Here is a 16,993-nt window from a genome sequence, read left to right as displayed (position 1 = left end):
AACTGGCACACAATTCCCACATGGTCTTCCCATCCGTTGCGCTGCGCTAGTCGAGGGTTTGATCCCCCCCAAGATATAGGCTGCAACCCTGCAGGTGAGAATCCTCAGAGCCCAGGGATCCAATGTGGCCCTGCAGTCCTTTTTCTCTGGCCTTCGGCTCCACACTCTCCCAGGCCACGCCCCTTCCAAGCCTAGCTCCGCCCCCTCCTCCAGCCCTTTTGGAATGCCTCCTTGAACTGTGGCAATGCCTCTTGCTTGCCTGGGTAGATAGAGAGCTGTGGCAAAAGTTCTTGCTTTTTGCAAGGCCGGAATGCAGCCTAATATGCAAAGCTGAGAGGTGCTGGCATTGCTCTGCCTCGTGCCCCAACACCGCTCGAATGTGCCCATAGAGGAATGTCAGCCACAAGCTGAAAAAGTTCCCCCACTTATGCTGTATGCATGTAGCTGGGAATCATTCCTACTGAACTCAATAGGACTTACTTCTGAGCAGAAAGAACTGGAAAAATCAGGGGGCTTCAGTCATTACCACAGTTCCCCCCCAGCACCTAACAGTGCTTGAACATTTATAGTGCATTCCCAAAAGCACACCAGAGAGACCAAATTGCCCCTAGACACAGCTAAACAGAATGCATTCTCAGGCAAAATTCTTGCAAGCAAATGAGATGCCAAAACACTGGTGAAGATCTGGGAGCTCTGGGGACCTTGAAATGCAAAAGGGAGTGCACCAATCGCTTAAATCAAGAAGGAGAACACAAATCACTGAAACAAAGAGCATTTTCAATACGGGGAATGGATGTTGTTGTTTTTATAAAGTATTGTTTTTAGTTCTATGAATGTTGGGAAAATGTTGAAATGAAATTACTTGGCTCTTGTTAAAATGCTTAAAGAACTAGGCAAAAAGGTAATGGATATGAGAAGTTGGTAAAAAAGATTTAAGTTTTAAGCTCTAAGGTCGTTTTTATAAGATAAAATGAGAATAGAGTAAGGTAACGAGAATAGAGTAAGGTAACGTAATGATAAAATATTATGAGTTATGGAAAGGATTTGCTGCGATAATTATTAATCAAGATACAAGAGATGGGAGGAGGAGGAGGTCATGGAAAGAAGGTAATGGAATTTGGAGAATTTGATAAGGATGGTTTTATTTTTTCTTCTTTTCTTTTTCTCATGATTTTGTTTTTTTAAATTTTTTTAAATTTTGTCTTTTGTGTGTGTGTATTTTTAAAAAAATTCTTTTGTTTCAATAAATATATATATAAAGTATTGTTTTTAACACTCAATTGGGAGCCGCCCAGAGTGGCTGGGGAAACTAAGCCAGATGGGTGGGGTATAAATAATAAATTATTATTATTATAATAATAATTATTAGTGGGGAACCTCTTACCCACAGTTCCTCACCGAAGCCTCACCTTTTGGCCCACTGGGGTCTTTTTAGCTAACTTCACCTACCTGCCTGGATGCCAGACTTAAAAGAAGCACAGGCCATGCACTGAAATGCTTGGTTCACTTGAATAAGGGACTTGAGCATTGAAAACTGAACTTTGTAAATTTCAAGGCAATGCTCTACTGCAGTTGGTTAGGTCAAAGCAACCCAGAAAAAGGGAGATACAGCTTTCAGCAGCAATTGCATCAATCTGCAGCTAGTTTAATCAACAAAACACTTATCGCTAACAAACAAATGATCAGAAACACCATTATTCACCGCCCATAAGATTCATCTATGTACCAATCCATTGCAATTCACCCAGAATTAACAAATCCATCATTCAAACTGAAGAATCAGGAGAGACATGATCGATCAATCCTTTCTGCTGCCAGAATCTCTTTCAGCTGTTACATGAACTCAAGGTCCCTCTTTAGGTGAATGCACATAAAAAATAGCCACTTTAGAAGAAACCCTCACATTTAGATTGAGACCCTTCTATAGTGAACTTGTCAGTGCTGAAAGTCTGTTGCAAGAAGTTTCAAAAGCTCGTTTTTATAAATGTCACAGAATCAGGGGTCTGGAAATTCCAGTTCTCTCCATTTCTCATTTTTCCAATCTTAAATTCACTTCTCCATATTTCAGCAACGATTTGTGATTTATTTAGCTGTGATTACTGCATTGCAAGGGGTTGGACTGGGGGGTCACTGGGGGTCCCTTCCAACTTTACAGTTCTGGTGTGGGTCTGTCTGTATACAGGAACCCTTTAACATCTGTTTTGTAAGTATGTGTATTTGTGCTTATTTCTATGATTCTAATTATTCTAATTAACTATTGGCCTCAGTTCAAGGTGCTGGTTTTGGTGTATAAAAAAATAAGCAGCTTGAGATCAGGCTTCCTGAAAAATCATCTCACCCCTTATTTACCCAACCACTCACTGTGCACCGAGGGCTTCTTGCAGATACTTATAGGGAGGACCTGTCCCTTGGAGTCCCTGCCTCGTGACAGGCATTTTCTCTGTTGTCTTTTCAATGCCTACTGAAACCCTTTCTCCTTCAGCAAGCCTTTTAAGTAGAGCTCTTTTCCCCATCCTGCATTTAGACTGAATTGGTTTCTGGATGTTCTACTTCTTTGCGTGTTTGCCACCATGAGCAGGATATAGGTGGTTGTTGCAGTCTAGCAAGCATCTGGAAATCTACAAGCTCCCCATCTCTGTGCACAAAGGCAGCAGCTCTCTCCCTCTCTGCCTCCCATTAAAAGGCAACAACACCCTGTGAAATATACTCGGAGTCGAGTGTGGATTTCATGCTCTTTATTCAGCTCATAGTGGTGAGGAGGAATGGAAGTTCCCCCAGAATGTCTGCTTTAGATACATTATTTACACGATGGGCCCCACGTGATTGGCTAATTCCAGGATTCTCCTGTAGGCCAATCAGGTTGCGGATTCACTTCCACCTGGAGCTGGATTGGGTGGCTCCTGCGGAGCAATCAGACTGCTGCATTCTGAATCCTGTTGTTCTAGGACCAATCAGACTGCTGCATTTTGGATCCTATTCAACTCAGTACATAACACCCTGGCATCAAGAGACACTATTCTTCTGAACCACAAGCTCCTATTTAGCTATTCTCTAGCCATTCAAGGCTTCTCCATGAATTTCTCTACTCCCTCTTCAAAGGGGTCAACACCGTACCTTGTGGCAGGTAGTTCCATAGGCCATATTTTTGAGATAGCTATTAGCTGCCCTGGGCTCTGGTGGGGGGAAGGGCAGAGTATTGGGAAGCAATGGACATAAATGAATAAAGTTAATTCTGCAATGTGCGAAAAGTGTTTTGTTCCTTTTGCCTGCCCTGAATCTTCTGAATCATAACCCTGCCAAAGAAACATCCCCACTTGTCCAAATGTCACAAAGAGGGTGTAGCTCAGGGACAGAACACCTGCTCTGAAGCTCAGGCCCACAGCATCTCCCTGTTTGCAGGGCTGAAAAGGGCTGGAGAACGTCTGGGTTTGGTGCACCAGTAGTCTGACTCATGAAGCCTGACAGAATCATAGAATCAGAGAATTGTAGAGTTGGAAGGGACCCTGAGGATCATCTATTCCAGCCCCTACAATGCAGGAATATGTGGCTGCCCCATACAGGGATCGAACCTGCAACCTGAGCATTCTCAGCGCCATGCTCTTGTTAGGATATTTCCGTTCCACCTTAAAAAGGGAGCAGGTTGTTGTGTCACAGCCTGCGTATTTCCTGTTCACAGGATGTTTCTGTTTTGTATATAGCTGTTGTTTTTCTCTCTGTGCCTCGACACGCAGGCAGGCAGTCATGTTTTTCTTTGTTCTGACCAACGCTGAATAAAGTTGTAAATAATGCTCTCCTGAGTGCATCTTTCGCTGTGCGAACTCTGCGAAGGGCGTGCACCAGTCCTTGGAATGTGGACAGATGTTTCTGAGGCTTGTGTCGCTAATTGACTGATACTGTTCTACGGGAGATTGATGGATTGTCCGGAGACGGCGTGGGGTCATGATGGCCTTTGTCTCCCTGGCAGTATCCCAACAGCTCCAACCAGCTGATCACGGACATGTGCAAACAGCAAGCCATCCAGGCTGCAGCCGTCTGGGCCACTGGGGTGAATAAGCTAGGACTGTATTGTGTTGAAATACTTATGGGGATCCACGACAGGGCCTGATTTCTGCTAAAAACACAACCTCAGAGCGGGAGGAAGAACAAGTCGCTCCAAAGGACCCCCATCAGCACAAAATGTACTGCAATGATTTTATAATCCAAAGGAGTACATTCAGCCAAGCTGAAATGTTGATCAACCATTTCTTTTGGCCAAGGGCAAGAGAGAAGACAATGCCATTTTTCTCCCACTACTTAAGCAGTGCAGTTGCATGATTAAAAGCCATCTCTGACCGCCATCTCCAAAGACTGGGAGATTCAGTCCTGCTAATAATAATAATAATTTATTTGTACCCAACCTATCTGGATGGGTTGCCCCTGACATTCTGGGCTCCTTCCAGCATATATAAAAACACAGCAAAACATTAAACCTTAAAAAGCTTCCCTATACAGGGCTGCCTTCAGATGCTTCCTAAATGTTATATAATTACTCATCTCCTTGACATCTTATGGGAGGGCATTCCACAGAACGGTCACAACTACCAAGAAGGCACTCTGTCTGGTTCCCTGTAACCTCACTTCTTGCAGCGAGGGAACCGCCAGAAGGCCCTCAGAGCTGGACCTCAGTGTCCGGGCTGAACGATGGGGGTGGAGACGTTCCTTCAGGTATACTGGGCCAAGGCCACTTAGGGCTTTAAAGGTCAGCACCAACACTTTGAATTGTGCTCGGAAACGTAATGGTCCCTTCCTGACCACTCAACTAGAAACACCTAGGAACAGGGGGAGTCAGAGCATCTAGTTCAGTATTGTCTACACTGATTGGCAGGGGCTGTTTGGTTTTTCAGGCAGGATACCAGGCAGCCTGTAGGGAAATATTATTCTTTTTTTTTAAAAAAAAATAATTTTTATTAATTTTCTTTTCTCAAAACAAGTCTCCAATATCATTGCTAAACATACATTTTCCACCCCACCCCCCCGTTGACTTCCCTCAACTACCATTTCTGGTTTATTACGTCAGATGATACATCCCCCCTCATTTATATATATTTTTTGATGGCACCCATTATATGAGATTTTGTATATAAATTTTCCCTCGGCTCTTTTTGCTGGCCCATGTAGGACCAGCATGGATAGTTGGCCCTGGTGAATATTTCACATTTTCTCCCCTTATGGCTTTGATCTATAGGCTACCACTAAAACGAGGCTGCATTTTAAATTCCATTTTAAACTGTATTCTAACTTATATTTTAATCAACTGTTTGTTTTGTTTTGTTTTTAATGTTTTTAACTGTATTTCTATTCTGTATTTCTGTTCAGTGTTAGCTGCCCTGAGCCCAGTCTTGGCCGGGGTATAAATAAAAATTTATTATTATTGTTATTACAATATTATGTTATCACATTGTTGTACTTCTTGTTCTCTGTAAATAAAATTGCAAATGTTTATTTAAATCCTGCCAGCGAGACCATTTCCTTCTGTTGTTTCTGCAATATAGGGAAATATTCAACAAAATAGATCTCTCAGCCACAAGGACTTCCGGTTATGCAAATCAGCTCTACAGGGATTGGGAGAAAAACCCCAGAAGAGATTTAGGGGACTCTCCCCAGGCACTGACAGCAACACATCAAGCAATGAAGAAAGAAAGAGAAAAGGCAAGAGAGAATGAGGAACTCACATCAAGGTCGCTCGCTCCAGGGAATGCCACTTGTAAGTAATGGAATCGAGCGGCGCGAATGGCGTTGAACCAGTCCACCATTTCCTGGGAGGAGGAAGAAAACAGCATTTGAGGGGAAAGAGGCAGAAGGGATAGCAATAGGGCACGTCCATAGATGCTGCACCAGCCTCAGGTCAACTCTGATTTGATCTGAGTTTAAATGCAATTTAAATTTGCTGGTGGTTACTTCTGCAGGCTTTTGTAGCATTCTGGTCTTTGCCACAATTCTTACGCGTGCTTTCTTCAAAGTCCCACTGTGTTTGCTGGGGCTCAGTCCTTAATAAGCTTAGGAATTGCCTATTCCATGGCAACTCATTGCTTGCATTGAGAAGGACCCCCTTGTTGTTATATGCGGATGACGCGGCCATCATCTCACGTTCCAGACCAGGTTTGAAATATCTGCTGAGGAAGTTTTCTGATTACTGTTCTGGAAATGGTTTATCCATTATTTATGAAAAATCTAAAATTTTAGTATTCAAAAGAAGCTTCTCCCGGTCTAAATGGGTGCTGGATGGCCATAACCTTGAACAGATTAAATACTTCAGTTATCTAGGGCTCAAATTCCATCATACAGGATCTTGGAAGCACCATTGGCAAACCTCCCTTGAAAAGGTGGAGATCACAAAGCTAGCCATACTCAGATTCTTTTTCACAAAGGGCGGCAAATGTGTTCCAGCAGCCTTAAGGGTTTCCAACGCAAAATCCGTTTCCCAACTCCTGTATGCTGCAAATGTCTGGCATAATGGGGACCTGCCTAAGCTAGATGGCTTTCAGGCAAAATTTCTTGCGGGGGTGGGGAGGGGAGGTTAATCGTTTTGCATTTCACTGATTTTGTAAGCTGCCCTGTGTATTTTATCTATTACTAATACATATGTTTTAAAATAATTTCTAAACCTTTAAGATCTCTAAGCAACACATAGAAATACGAACGGGGTGTGTGTGTAATAAAAACAGAGATTAAAAACGGAACTCTAGTAATAACAGAGTCCAATCCCATTATAGAATTGTGGAGTTGGAAGGGGACTCGAGGATCACCTAGCCTAACCCCCAACAATGCAAGAATCACAGCTAAGGAACCCCCAACAGATGGCTGTCTAACCTCTGTTTAAAAACCTCCAAAAAAGGAGAACACACCACTTTCTGAGGTCATTCGTTCCACTGTCAAGCAGCTCTTATCGTCACAAAGTTCTTCCTAATGTTTAGCCGAAATCTCCTTTCTTGTAACTTGAATCCACTGCTTTGAATCTTACCCTCCAGAGCAAGAGAAAACAAGCTTGCTCCATCTTCCACGTGATAGATATTTGAAGATGGCTATCATATCCCCTCTTAGTCATCTCTTCCCCAACTCCCTCAACCGTTCCTCAAAAGACTCCGTTTCCAGACCCTTGATCATCTCAGTCACCCTCCTTTGCCCACATTTGAACTTGTCACCGTGATCCTGGTCAAGGAAAGTCTGGGTGCTTTCCATTTAAAGCAGAGTCATTTCACTTTAAACAGCCATGGCTTCACCTAAATAATCCTGGGAACTGTAGCTAGTTAAGGGTGCTGAGAGGAGGCCCTCTATTTTCCTTACAGAGCTACAATTCCTAGAGTCCACTGCAAAGAACTATAGTCCAGATAGGGCTCTGGAGAGTCACATTTGCACTACAGTGCAACGAAAACAACACCCCTGGATTATTTGCGATGTGAAAAGTTACAGGATTTCAGCAAGGAGCTACAGGACAGGCACCGAATGGAAACAAAACAGTACGTCTGCCTCAAAATCTTTATAGTCATAAACAGTACTGAAAACGGGAACATTGCTCCAGTTCCCTCAGGAGCACAAATCCTCATGAATGGGCAATGCAAAAGGATGTCTGCAGGGGCCCTGAGAATGCGTATAACATAAAATGATAATTATTAGAAATCTGTTATATATTACAGTAGTACCATTCTGGGAGTGCATTCGATTCCTGAAAACATTCGAAAACCAAGGCGTGGCTTCCAATTGGCTGCAGAAGATTCCTGCACTCAAGCAAAAGCCACGTCGGATGTTCAGCTTCCAAAAAACTTTCTCAGACTGGAACACTTACTTCCAGGTTTGCGGCATTTGGGAGCCAATTTGTTCGGCAACTAAGCCGTTCAGGAATCAAGGTTTGACTGTATTAGCAAACCTACAGCTTTTTGATCACCACCTTTGACGATTTCATTTCGAAGGCAAGCCCACAGGCGTAATGGTAGCAACAACCTTTCACAGTATATTATCAATGCAGCACATTTAAAGAAATCTCCTGCTGGCCAGAACTTGCTGCTGAGATTTGCTGCAAGGCTGGGAGACAGCCTGCAGAGGGTGCTTCGGCTACAAAGTGGTGCCCTGATGACAGAGAAAGGGCAGGCAGAGGCAGGTCAGCAGTGCTGTCTAGTAAATCAAGTTCACTCTTGTATGCTTTCGCGGGGATCAGAGCCGATCAAGGCTTGCCAGCCCTGTCAAAAAATGGGGTACAAAAATGGGGAAACCTAACGCTGCCTTGCTTGCTTCTTCTACCGTACTGGAGCACAGGTTTATCTCGAAGAAGAAGAAGAAGAAGAAGAAGAAGAAGAAGAAGAAGAAGAAGAAGAAGCTCATCAGATCATAGAAGGTACACTTTGCAAGTCACTGGGAGGTGTCAAATCCAGAAAACCAAAACGCTTTACACAGGGTAGTCCTCTGTTTGAAGGCATCCTTGAAGCGCTGTCTCCCAGCCTTGCAGCAAATCTGGTTCAAGTTCAGTGTAAATAAAAGCAGGGCTGTCTTAAGCATATGTGACGCCAGCATGCAAAGATCTGCCCGGCGCCCCCCCCTCCCCAGTTGGCCAGTCCCAGGCGTGCAGGAGGGCAAAGCCGGCCAGCCACCTCAGCGTCTTGCTGGTTCAGTTGCCCCTGCAACTGAAGAGCCTGCTGCAGCACTCCGACCGATGGGCAGGCTCTTCCTTGGACTCAACTCTTGGGCCCTGGACTCTTGGCCTGGCGCCCCTGAGAGCCCGGCGCCTGAGTGCCTGCACCCCTAGTGCAAGACAGCCTTGAATAAAAGGATAGCTCAGTTGGTTAGAGCAGTGTTTCCCAACCACTGTTCCGCGGCACACTAGTGTGCCGCGAGATGTTGCCTGGTGTGCCGCGGGAAAAATTAAAAAATGCGAAAGATTTTTTTTTTAAAGTCAAATTTTCGATTGGGGCGCCGTCACTAGATGACCCCTGGGGTTCCCTCCCTCCCTCCCGCTCTGCGCCTCCCTCCTCCTCCTCCTCCTCCTCGGGGGAGGCCCTTCCTGGCTCTCGGCCAAGGCTTGGCGGCTGCCACTCACTCACTCGCTCGCCCACCCGTCCCTCCATCCCTGCACCCGGCCTCTCCCCCTCCGTCCCCGGCGCGGGGGCTGCCGGGATCCGTAGTCCCCTCGCCCTTGGGCTCCGCGCCCGCGCGGGGTGCACGAACTACGTTTCCCAGCGTGGCCTGGCGGGCCGGGCGTTTTGTTTGAAGCGCTCTTCTCCCGGCCATGGAATGAGCGCAGTGGCGGCAGCCGGGCGGGCAGGGGCTCTTCCGCGCAGACCCCGCGCAGCCTGCCTGCGCCCCCGTGGAGATCGGGCAGCAGGATGGAGCCCGGGGATCCCCGCGGAGGCGGAGCGGCGGAGGCTGCCCCCCAGGTAGGGCTGCGTCTGGGGTTTTTTATTTTTGCAATGCTGCATCCGCGCCGGAGGGGACGCATCAGACCGCGGGGAGACCCCTTGGCGGGCGTGCAAGGCAATGCATGCGTGCAGGCGTTGCATGGAGTGCAGTGCAATGCAATGGCAACACGGCGCCTTGCATGCATGCATGCAACTTCCACCGGCGCTCCGGACTTGGCAGGTGAGGGGGGTCCCCAGTGGGCGGCAGAGAGAGCCGGGAGGGCGAAGGGGAGCCGGGGGGGAGCAGCGCTGCTCCCCGAGCCGAGCCTGGGGGGAAACTTCGGCGTCGTTGCGCCGGGTGTTGGAAGCGGAGGCTGGCGGGGGCCCCTCACCTGCAAAACCTGGTCGCCTCTCATATATTTCGTGCATTGCATTCATCGCCCGCTTTCTCCTCCAAGGAGCTCCCGGGCGCGCGCGTGGTTCTCCCCGTGTTATCCTCGCAACAACAGCCCTGCGAGGTGGGTCAGGCAAGTGGCCCAAGGGAGCACCCAGGGATTGTCCTGGCCAGGTGGGGTGATTTGAACCCTGCTCTCTGCCCGGTCTTCGTCCTCATTTAGCCCCCACATGTGCATGACTGAGGTTTTCCCCCCTCGTCTAGGCTATGGTGTGAGTCTGTGCTGTTAATTAATGGGGTTCTGCCTTCGGAGAAGATGAACCAGCCCTCAAGGAGGTGATTATGTAATTTGCTAGCAATTCATGTCCCTCCCGGCGTGACGCTGCGCGCTGACGTCACGGGGCTGTAATGGTGGTGTGCCTCGAGATTTTTTTCATGAAACAAGTGTGCCTTTGCCCAAAAAGGGTTGGGAAACACTGGGTTAGAGCACAGTGCTGACAATGCCAAGTTTGCAGGTTCTATCCCTGTATGGGACAGCTGCATATTCCTGCATTGTGGGGGTTGGGTTGGATAATCCTCAAGGTCCCTTTCCAACTCTACAGGTCTAGGAGTCTAGGATTCAAAACGAATTCTGCGATTCACTGATTCTATGACCTTAAGAAGGGAGAGCAGGAGGGGCCCTTGACATTGCCCATCAATAGTTAGCAGCTGTGCAGCAGATGGACCAGTCACAGCTTTCCTCACTATGATACCTCTCTTCAAATTATAGTGGAAAAAATCTGCATCCACCCCGATAAAAGCAGCATATGCACATTTTCTGCAAGTCAATGAAAGGGCAACTGTCTCAAAACAAATAGCATCTGTCCACACATGGGGATGGTGGTACTGAAACACTGCTTTGGGCACTGCTGTGGAGCTCTTTGCAAAGAGATCTGTGTAAGGAGTTAATCACCTTTATTAATATTACCTCACCCAGGGAACTCAGCTGATGATGACGATGCGACTTTTCTCCTTGCAGATCAAGATAAGCTGGTGACAGCATGGCCTAACTATTCCTAGCGAACATATTCCTAGCGACAGGCACTAAAGTAGGGGCCGCAGTGATGGTCTCTGAGCTTTAAGCCGTATCACTAATTTAGTTTGGGAATCTGACCTGCTTAGTTGCATTTATGCACATTGCAATGGCTGGTGCAAATATCTATCGAACTATCTGCATCTGAAAACCACAAGAAGAAAATAAAAGGAACTGAGGACTGGCGAGGTGGATCTCAAACCTTTTCTGATCAGGCGGCATCTCCTGACTCCAGGTAACCCAGGGCAGAATCCTTCTCCTCCTCCTAGACAGCGAATCCAGAGCCATCATACTGCAGTACTTAAATGATACTGTATGGTGGGGGACTTGTGGCCCTTTCCAGATGTTGTTGAACTCCAACTCCCATCAGCCCCACAAAGGGACATAGGAGGTTGCCTTATACCAACTCAGACCATTGGTCCATCTAGTTCAGTACTGTCTACACTGGCTGGCAGCAGCTCTCCAGGGTTATTAGTGGGGTAGGAGAGCTAAAAATAATGCCAATATATTCAACATCTGGCAACCAATGCACCCCTTGGGTTTCAGATATAGCAGAAAGCCCTGGAAACAAATCTTCACGGCCCTCTACTAGCTATGGTGGCTCATTTAACAGAAGTAATGTATTTAGTTTACTCGATTCTGACCAAACTAAGCCTCCTATGTATATTCCGGTCTCACAGTGCATCTGGTATTTTGCACTTGCAACAGAACAGGTGTGACACAAAAACACATTGAGCGATATTTGATGCTCCTGGTAGTCAACATGATGGCAAGGAAGGTCCATGACTCAACAGAAGAGAGTCTGCTTTGTCTGCAGATGGGCAAACAGTCTGAGCTGGTATTAAAGCAGCTTCTTTGTTCCTCCTCACATCATGGCATACAACTCCTGTCAAGGCAACATCTAACTTGCCTAGGAGCTCTCCAAGGTCCTGAAGATTTCAAACCTTTTTCTGCCCTCTACACCCACTTTCTTGAAACCTAGAGTCTGTTGCCTAATCTCAACTGTCAGGTGCTGGACAGCTCCAGCAGATCACCATTCAATATCTAGGTCTTAAGATCTACAGAATGAATGGCCCTCTTGGTAGGTCCCGCACCCTCAGAAATTCAGGGAGGCAGCCAGAGAGAAGGCCTCCTTTGTGGCAGCCCCTAAAATGCAGGACTCTTGTCCGATAGAGGTACATCTGGGACCTTCCTTAGATTGAAATCATATGCTGAATATGCACCTCTTTATCCTGGGCATTGAAAAGCAGGTAAGAAATCATCATCGCCATCACAATATGGCGATGGTACAAAGCTGGGAGAGATGCCGTAGTTTCTTTGTTTGCACAAAAAACAAAAAACATGGGGAATGTGCAAGCCCCACACATGGGTGCTCTCTACTGCCCTTTCCTTATGACACATGCAAGGCGGCTCTTACAGCAGCCTCCTTTCTTACTTCAGAGCTCCCACCTTGCCATCTTCATGGTAAACAAAGATGTTCCTTGTGCTGTTGTCTTTCAAGTACGTGATTTGCAGCCCGTGCGGGTTCCCGATTTTGGCAGGCTGGAAAGTGGCGTTCAGGTGCTCAATCTTCATGATTGCTTTGGGTTCTTTTGCCTGGGAGGGGGGGGGGAGAAAGGAAACCGAGAGCAGTAAGAAGCCAAGGCGAAGGCAGCAAGCATGCTCTGCAAAACACAGGCCTTCAAAACAAAAGAGCACTTTTACTGAGAGTGCAGCCTTGATCCAGTAGCTCCAGGAAGGGCAAAGGGGGCCTGACCACACACATACACCCCGGAGAAATGTGCAATAAAGTGCTCTGTCCCCCCCCCCCAAAAAAAATTAGCTTGATAATGTACAGTGGTAAAGAATTGTAGAGTTAGAGGGGACTCTGAGGGTCATCTAGTCCAACCCCCTGCAATGCATTCTATTATTGTATTGAAAAACACTCAATATGACCTGAAACTCTGTTCTGCTTCACTAGAGATGCCACGAGTTGAATCTTCTACATGCAAAACGCATACAATACTTATCAGTGATCTATGGTCCTTTCCCCTGGGAGGTTCCCAGATATTTGGTCTGTGGTTGCGCACACGGCATACATTTATAATATATGACTTCCTCCTAAAGAATCCTGGGAACTGTAGTTTACCCCTCAGAATTACAGTTCCCAGCACCTTTAACTAGCTACAGTTCCCAGGATTCTTTGGGGGAAGTGATGTATGTGTTAGATGTATGGCACAAGTGCAGCCTGGGGCACCGGCTCAAATGCCTAAGTCAATTAAAAAATGCAAATAAGTAAGGCTAGCCCAACAATCAGTTAAATGAAATATGGATTGACTAACACTGGACTTTAAATTGTGCTTTTATATCAAATTTCCTTTTCTGCATATACTGTAATGTTTTACTGTTGCTATGGCCATTGGCTAATGCGAACAAAGTTTTATTTATCTATCTACACGGAACAGTTCCCTTTATTATGGTGGATGAGATCAACACCATGACCAGTCTTTTGAAATACCTGGGGGGAGGGGGAATCCACCCATCTTCCACACCCAGTTAGATAGCAATGGTTCATGATGGAGTGCCGTGGACTCTCACTTCCCCAAGGGTCAAGACGGCTTCAGCCCCATATGAAAGAAAGAGCAGCAACATCTTAGCCCACTCACTGGGAAATCCCCTTTGACAGAGTAATCCAAATCATGTCTTCTTGAAAGCAAACAGCACCGATTTCAATGGGGCTTACTCCTAAGTAGGTGGGTGCAATAGTGCAGCCTGGAAATGCCCTGGAGAAAGGGCGGAAAAGGTGATTGTATCTAAAACTGGCTTCCTGGGAAAAGAGAACAGCTTGCAACATCACTATGGAACTCTGGAACCCTATGGAACCCTCTTTCCCTGGTGCAACCACTCCTCCATTTTCCAGGGCATGGCCAACATGTGGCTTTCTTAAGAACAGGCTTTTTGGAGAAGTTGCATTCTGATTCTTGGTAGTGATGATGACTCCAGATTCCAGGAGGCCCTTGGGCAGAACCAACTTGTGGGCGAACCCATGTGGAAGTCGGAAGGGCCAGAAACAAGACTTGACTCACCTAGCCTGTGCAACTACACCCATGACCAAGCCCAGGTAGGAGACCCTGCTGGATTAGACCAAAGGCATACCTAGTCCAGCATCATGGGAACTGTAGTTTCACCTTCACAGAGATACAATTCGCAGCAAGCTACAGTTTCCAGGATTCCTGGAGGGGAGTGGTGTGTTTCAAATGTGTGCTGGATGTGTTTCAGTGCATGCTTTGGATCTGTCCCTGCTTTTCCAGGAAGTCCACAAGCGTCACAGACTGGTCGGGCATAGAGGAGTGGTGGGGGGAACCAGCTGGGGAACCCCCAAGGGAAGAAGACTCAGAGTCTGGGCAGTGGTGGTGGAACAATGATGATTGGTCAGAGGGAGAAGAGGGAGCAGACTGGGAGGAGGAGGTGTCAGAAGGGGTGACAGGGCTTAGCTGGGAGAGTTTGTGGCAGAGAACAGTCCAGAATCAGAGGCAGGAGCAGGAGAGGAGCAGGGCCAAGAGGCAGAGACGAGTCAGGCTGGTGAAGAGGCATGGGTGTCTCCTCTTCCTGCAGTGACAAGTTCCCCTCCCCTGCACACTTTTGCCTCTCACCCCTCCCATCACCAGCACATGGACCCCAGAAGGTGGACCAGGTGGGGGTCTGGCCCTCGGTCCAAGGAAGGTTCCTCCCCCCTGCCTTTCACTGCTGCTTCCCCGTGTTGCGTTTTAGATTGGAAGTTCCTTGGGGCTGAGACCTTCCTTGGTGTGCTCCGTACAATGGCACAGCCCCCGATGGTGCTACGTAAGTGATAAAAATGAGGTAGCAAGGTGTTGGCGAATAAGCATCACTAGTCTCGTCCCTACCAGAGAGGAGTGGCAAACCAAGCTGATGGACTATGGCGAGATGGCAAAGCTGACTGGAAAACTCAGAAACCAAGAGGATAAAAACTTTATAAAAGGATGGGGGCGGGAATTATAAGTTAATTAGGAGACCAATGTAAGCAATTAATATAGAGATATCATATGAAGATATTTGAAAGCAGGGGGAGTTATTATGGGGGGAGGACCAGAAGCGGAAGTTGAGGGAAGTTGTGGGGAGGGGACTGGGGAAATGTATCTTGTTGAGTTTGGTGATCTGATATGTTATAATGTGATAAAAATGTAAAATCCAATTTTTTATATATAAAGATTAATAACAGGAGACCACTGTAAGCAGATGGAAACAAGAGCAGGATTTTGACTCACTTGTAGTGTAAAAAATTATTATGGACAATATGGTTTGATATAAAAACTGGAGTATGGATGAAGATGCAGTTGTAGATGTTTAATTTGAGACCCCACGGAGGGGATGGGGGGAAGTCTCGAGATACATTTTTACTAGTTTGTGCTTATTTATACTTTGCATTTGTAAAACCAATACAAATGATTTTTAAAAAAGAAGAAGCAACGGGAGTCTCGTGGCCCCATTACGTGACCTGCTAGCAGTGGCGTAGCGTGGGGGGTGCAGGGGGGGTCGGCCGCACCGGGCGCAACATCTGGGGGTTAGGGTTAGGGGGCGCAAATCCATGGGTTAGGGGGCGCAAATTACTTGCCTTGCCCCGGGTGCTGACAACCCACGCTACGCCACTGCCTGCTAGCTATTCAAAACTGAAAAAAGGACCAGCCCCTTGGACCCAACCCCCGTTCTCTTACGTCATTTTTGTTGTAATACTTCAGGGCACCTTCCCGTTCTGAAAGCACGAATTTCCTGCTCAAGAACTGCCCGTTGTCACGGCCCCTCTTCCAGAGAAATCCTTCCCGGTACCCTATGGAGGAAGAGAACAACAACGGAGAAATATAGTCTTCCCATGGCAACTTTTTGAAACTGTTTGAAAAACAGAGGGAAGGGGAATAGTTTGATGTTTTAATTTGTTGGAAGCCGCCCAGAGTGGCTGGGGCAACCCAGTCAGATGGGCGACATATAAACGAATTATTATTATTATTATTATTAGCCTTTTTTTGGCACTGAGGTGGTTGCCACAATGTCTCCCTCTGGCTAGATGTCAGATCCTCGTTTGCTGCTCTGATCTTTTGGCGCTGGGCAAATGTGGACCTGAGAGGAGCATCCCTAGGAGGAAGCAGCAATCTACTTAAGATATTATGCATAGGTTAAGTCCAGTCAAAGGTGACTATGGGGTTGCAGCGCTCATCTCACTTTCAGGCCATGGGAGCCAGCGTTTGTCCACAGACAGCTTTCCGGGTCGTGTGGCCAACGTGACTAAACCACTTCTGGCACAACAGAACACCGTGACAGAAACCAGAGCACACGGAAACACTGTTTACCTTCCCGCCGCAGTGCTTTCGAACTGCTAGGTTGGCAGGAACTGGGACAGAGCAAATGGGAGCTCACCCTGTCGCGGGGATTCGAACCACTGACCTTCTGATTCTCAAGCCCAAGAGGCTCAGTGGTTTAGACCGCAGGACTAGGGTCTTAGGAATCTGTGCAATTTCATTTAGAGGTAGCCAAGGCAACAGCAGACAGATCCAGGATGAAGCTTTCACTCCTTCCACTGGCTTTAACAGGAATTGCCGTAACAAAGCCATTAAGCAAATTGTATTCTGGTCATTTCCATAAGTATGTTAACAGTTTAGCTTGTCACATTCCATTTGTAAATATCAGGGTGGTGGTGGGGGAACTATCCATAGCTTGCTTTGGGAAAGAGCTGCAGCTCAACAGAAGAGCAACTGCTTTGCTTGCACAAGGTCCCAGATCCAATCCCTGGCTTCTCCAGACCCCTGCCAGTAATCCGGGAGAGCTGCTGCCAGCCAGTGTTGACAATACTGATCTAGGTGGACCAGTGCACTGACTCTGCATAAGGCAGCTTCCGATACGATATGATATGATATGATAATCTTTATTGTCATTGTCCTATACAGAACAACAAAATTGAAAAAAATGATATAAGACATTCAAAAACCAACAAGCCTGCTATCGCAGCTATCCCAACCTGGTTAGCCCCCTAAAAACTCTGATACCCCATTTTTAAATACAATATACTCCCATAGAGACTCCTTACACTGCGTTTAAAACCAAAATCGCATTTGGGTAGAAATTGTTTCTCAGACAGCTAGTCCTAGTTTTTATAACCCTGTACCTTCTTCC

The 16,993-nt window shown here is 46.8% G+C and overlaps 1 protein-coding gene across 1 annotated transcript in view; it reads right to left on the bottom strand.

The window, feature by feature from the left end:
• ADAP1 (ArfGAP with dual PH domains 1) overlaps nucleotides 1–16,993 on the bottom strand; it is a 72,732-nt gene that overhangs the window by 11,337 nt on the left and 44,402 nt on the right. The window contains exons 5-7 of the mRNA XM_082199858.1: nucleotides 15,544–15,656; nucleotides 12,281–12,427; nucleotides 5,712–5,795 (exon numbers count right to left, since the gene is read on the bottom strand). Coding sequence (XP_082055984.1) covers nucleotides 5,712–5,795; nucleotides 12,281–12,427; nucleotides 15,544–15,656 — 344 coding nt within the window. The remainder of the gene's footprint in view (nucleotides 1–5,711; nucleotides 5,796–12,280; nucleotides 12,428–15,543; nucleotides 15,657–16,993) is intronic.

This window comes from Podarcis vaucheri, assembly GCF_965113315.1.
Source record: "Podarcis vaucheri genome assembly, chromosome: 14".
NCBI classification, from domain to species: Eukaryota; Metazoa; Chordata; class Lepidosauria; order Squamata; family Lacertidae; genus Podarcis; species Podarcis vaucheri.
This window is presented reverse-complemented; position numbering and strand designations above follow the sequence as displayed.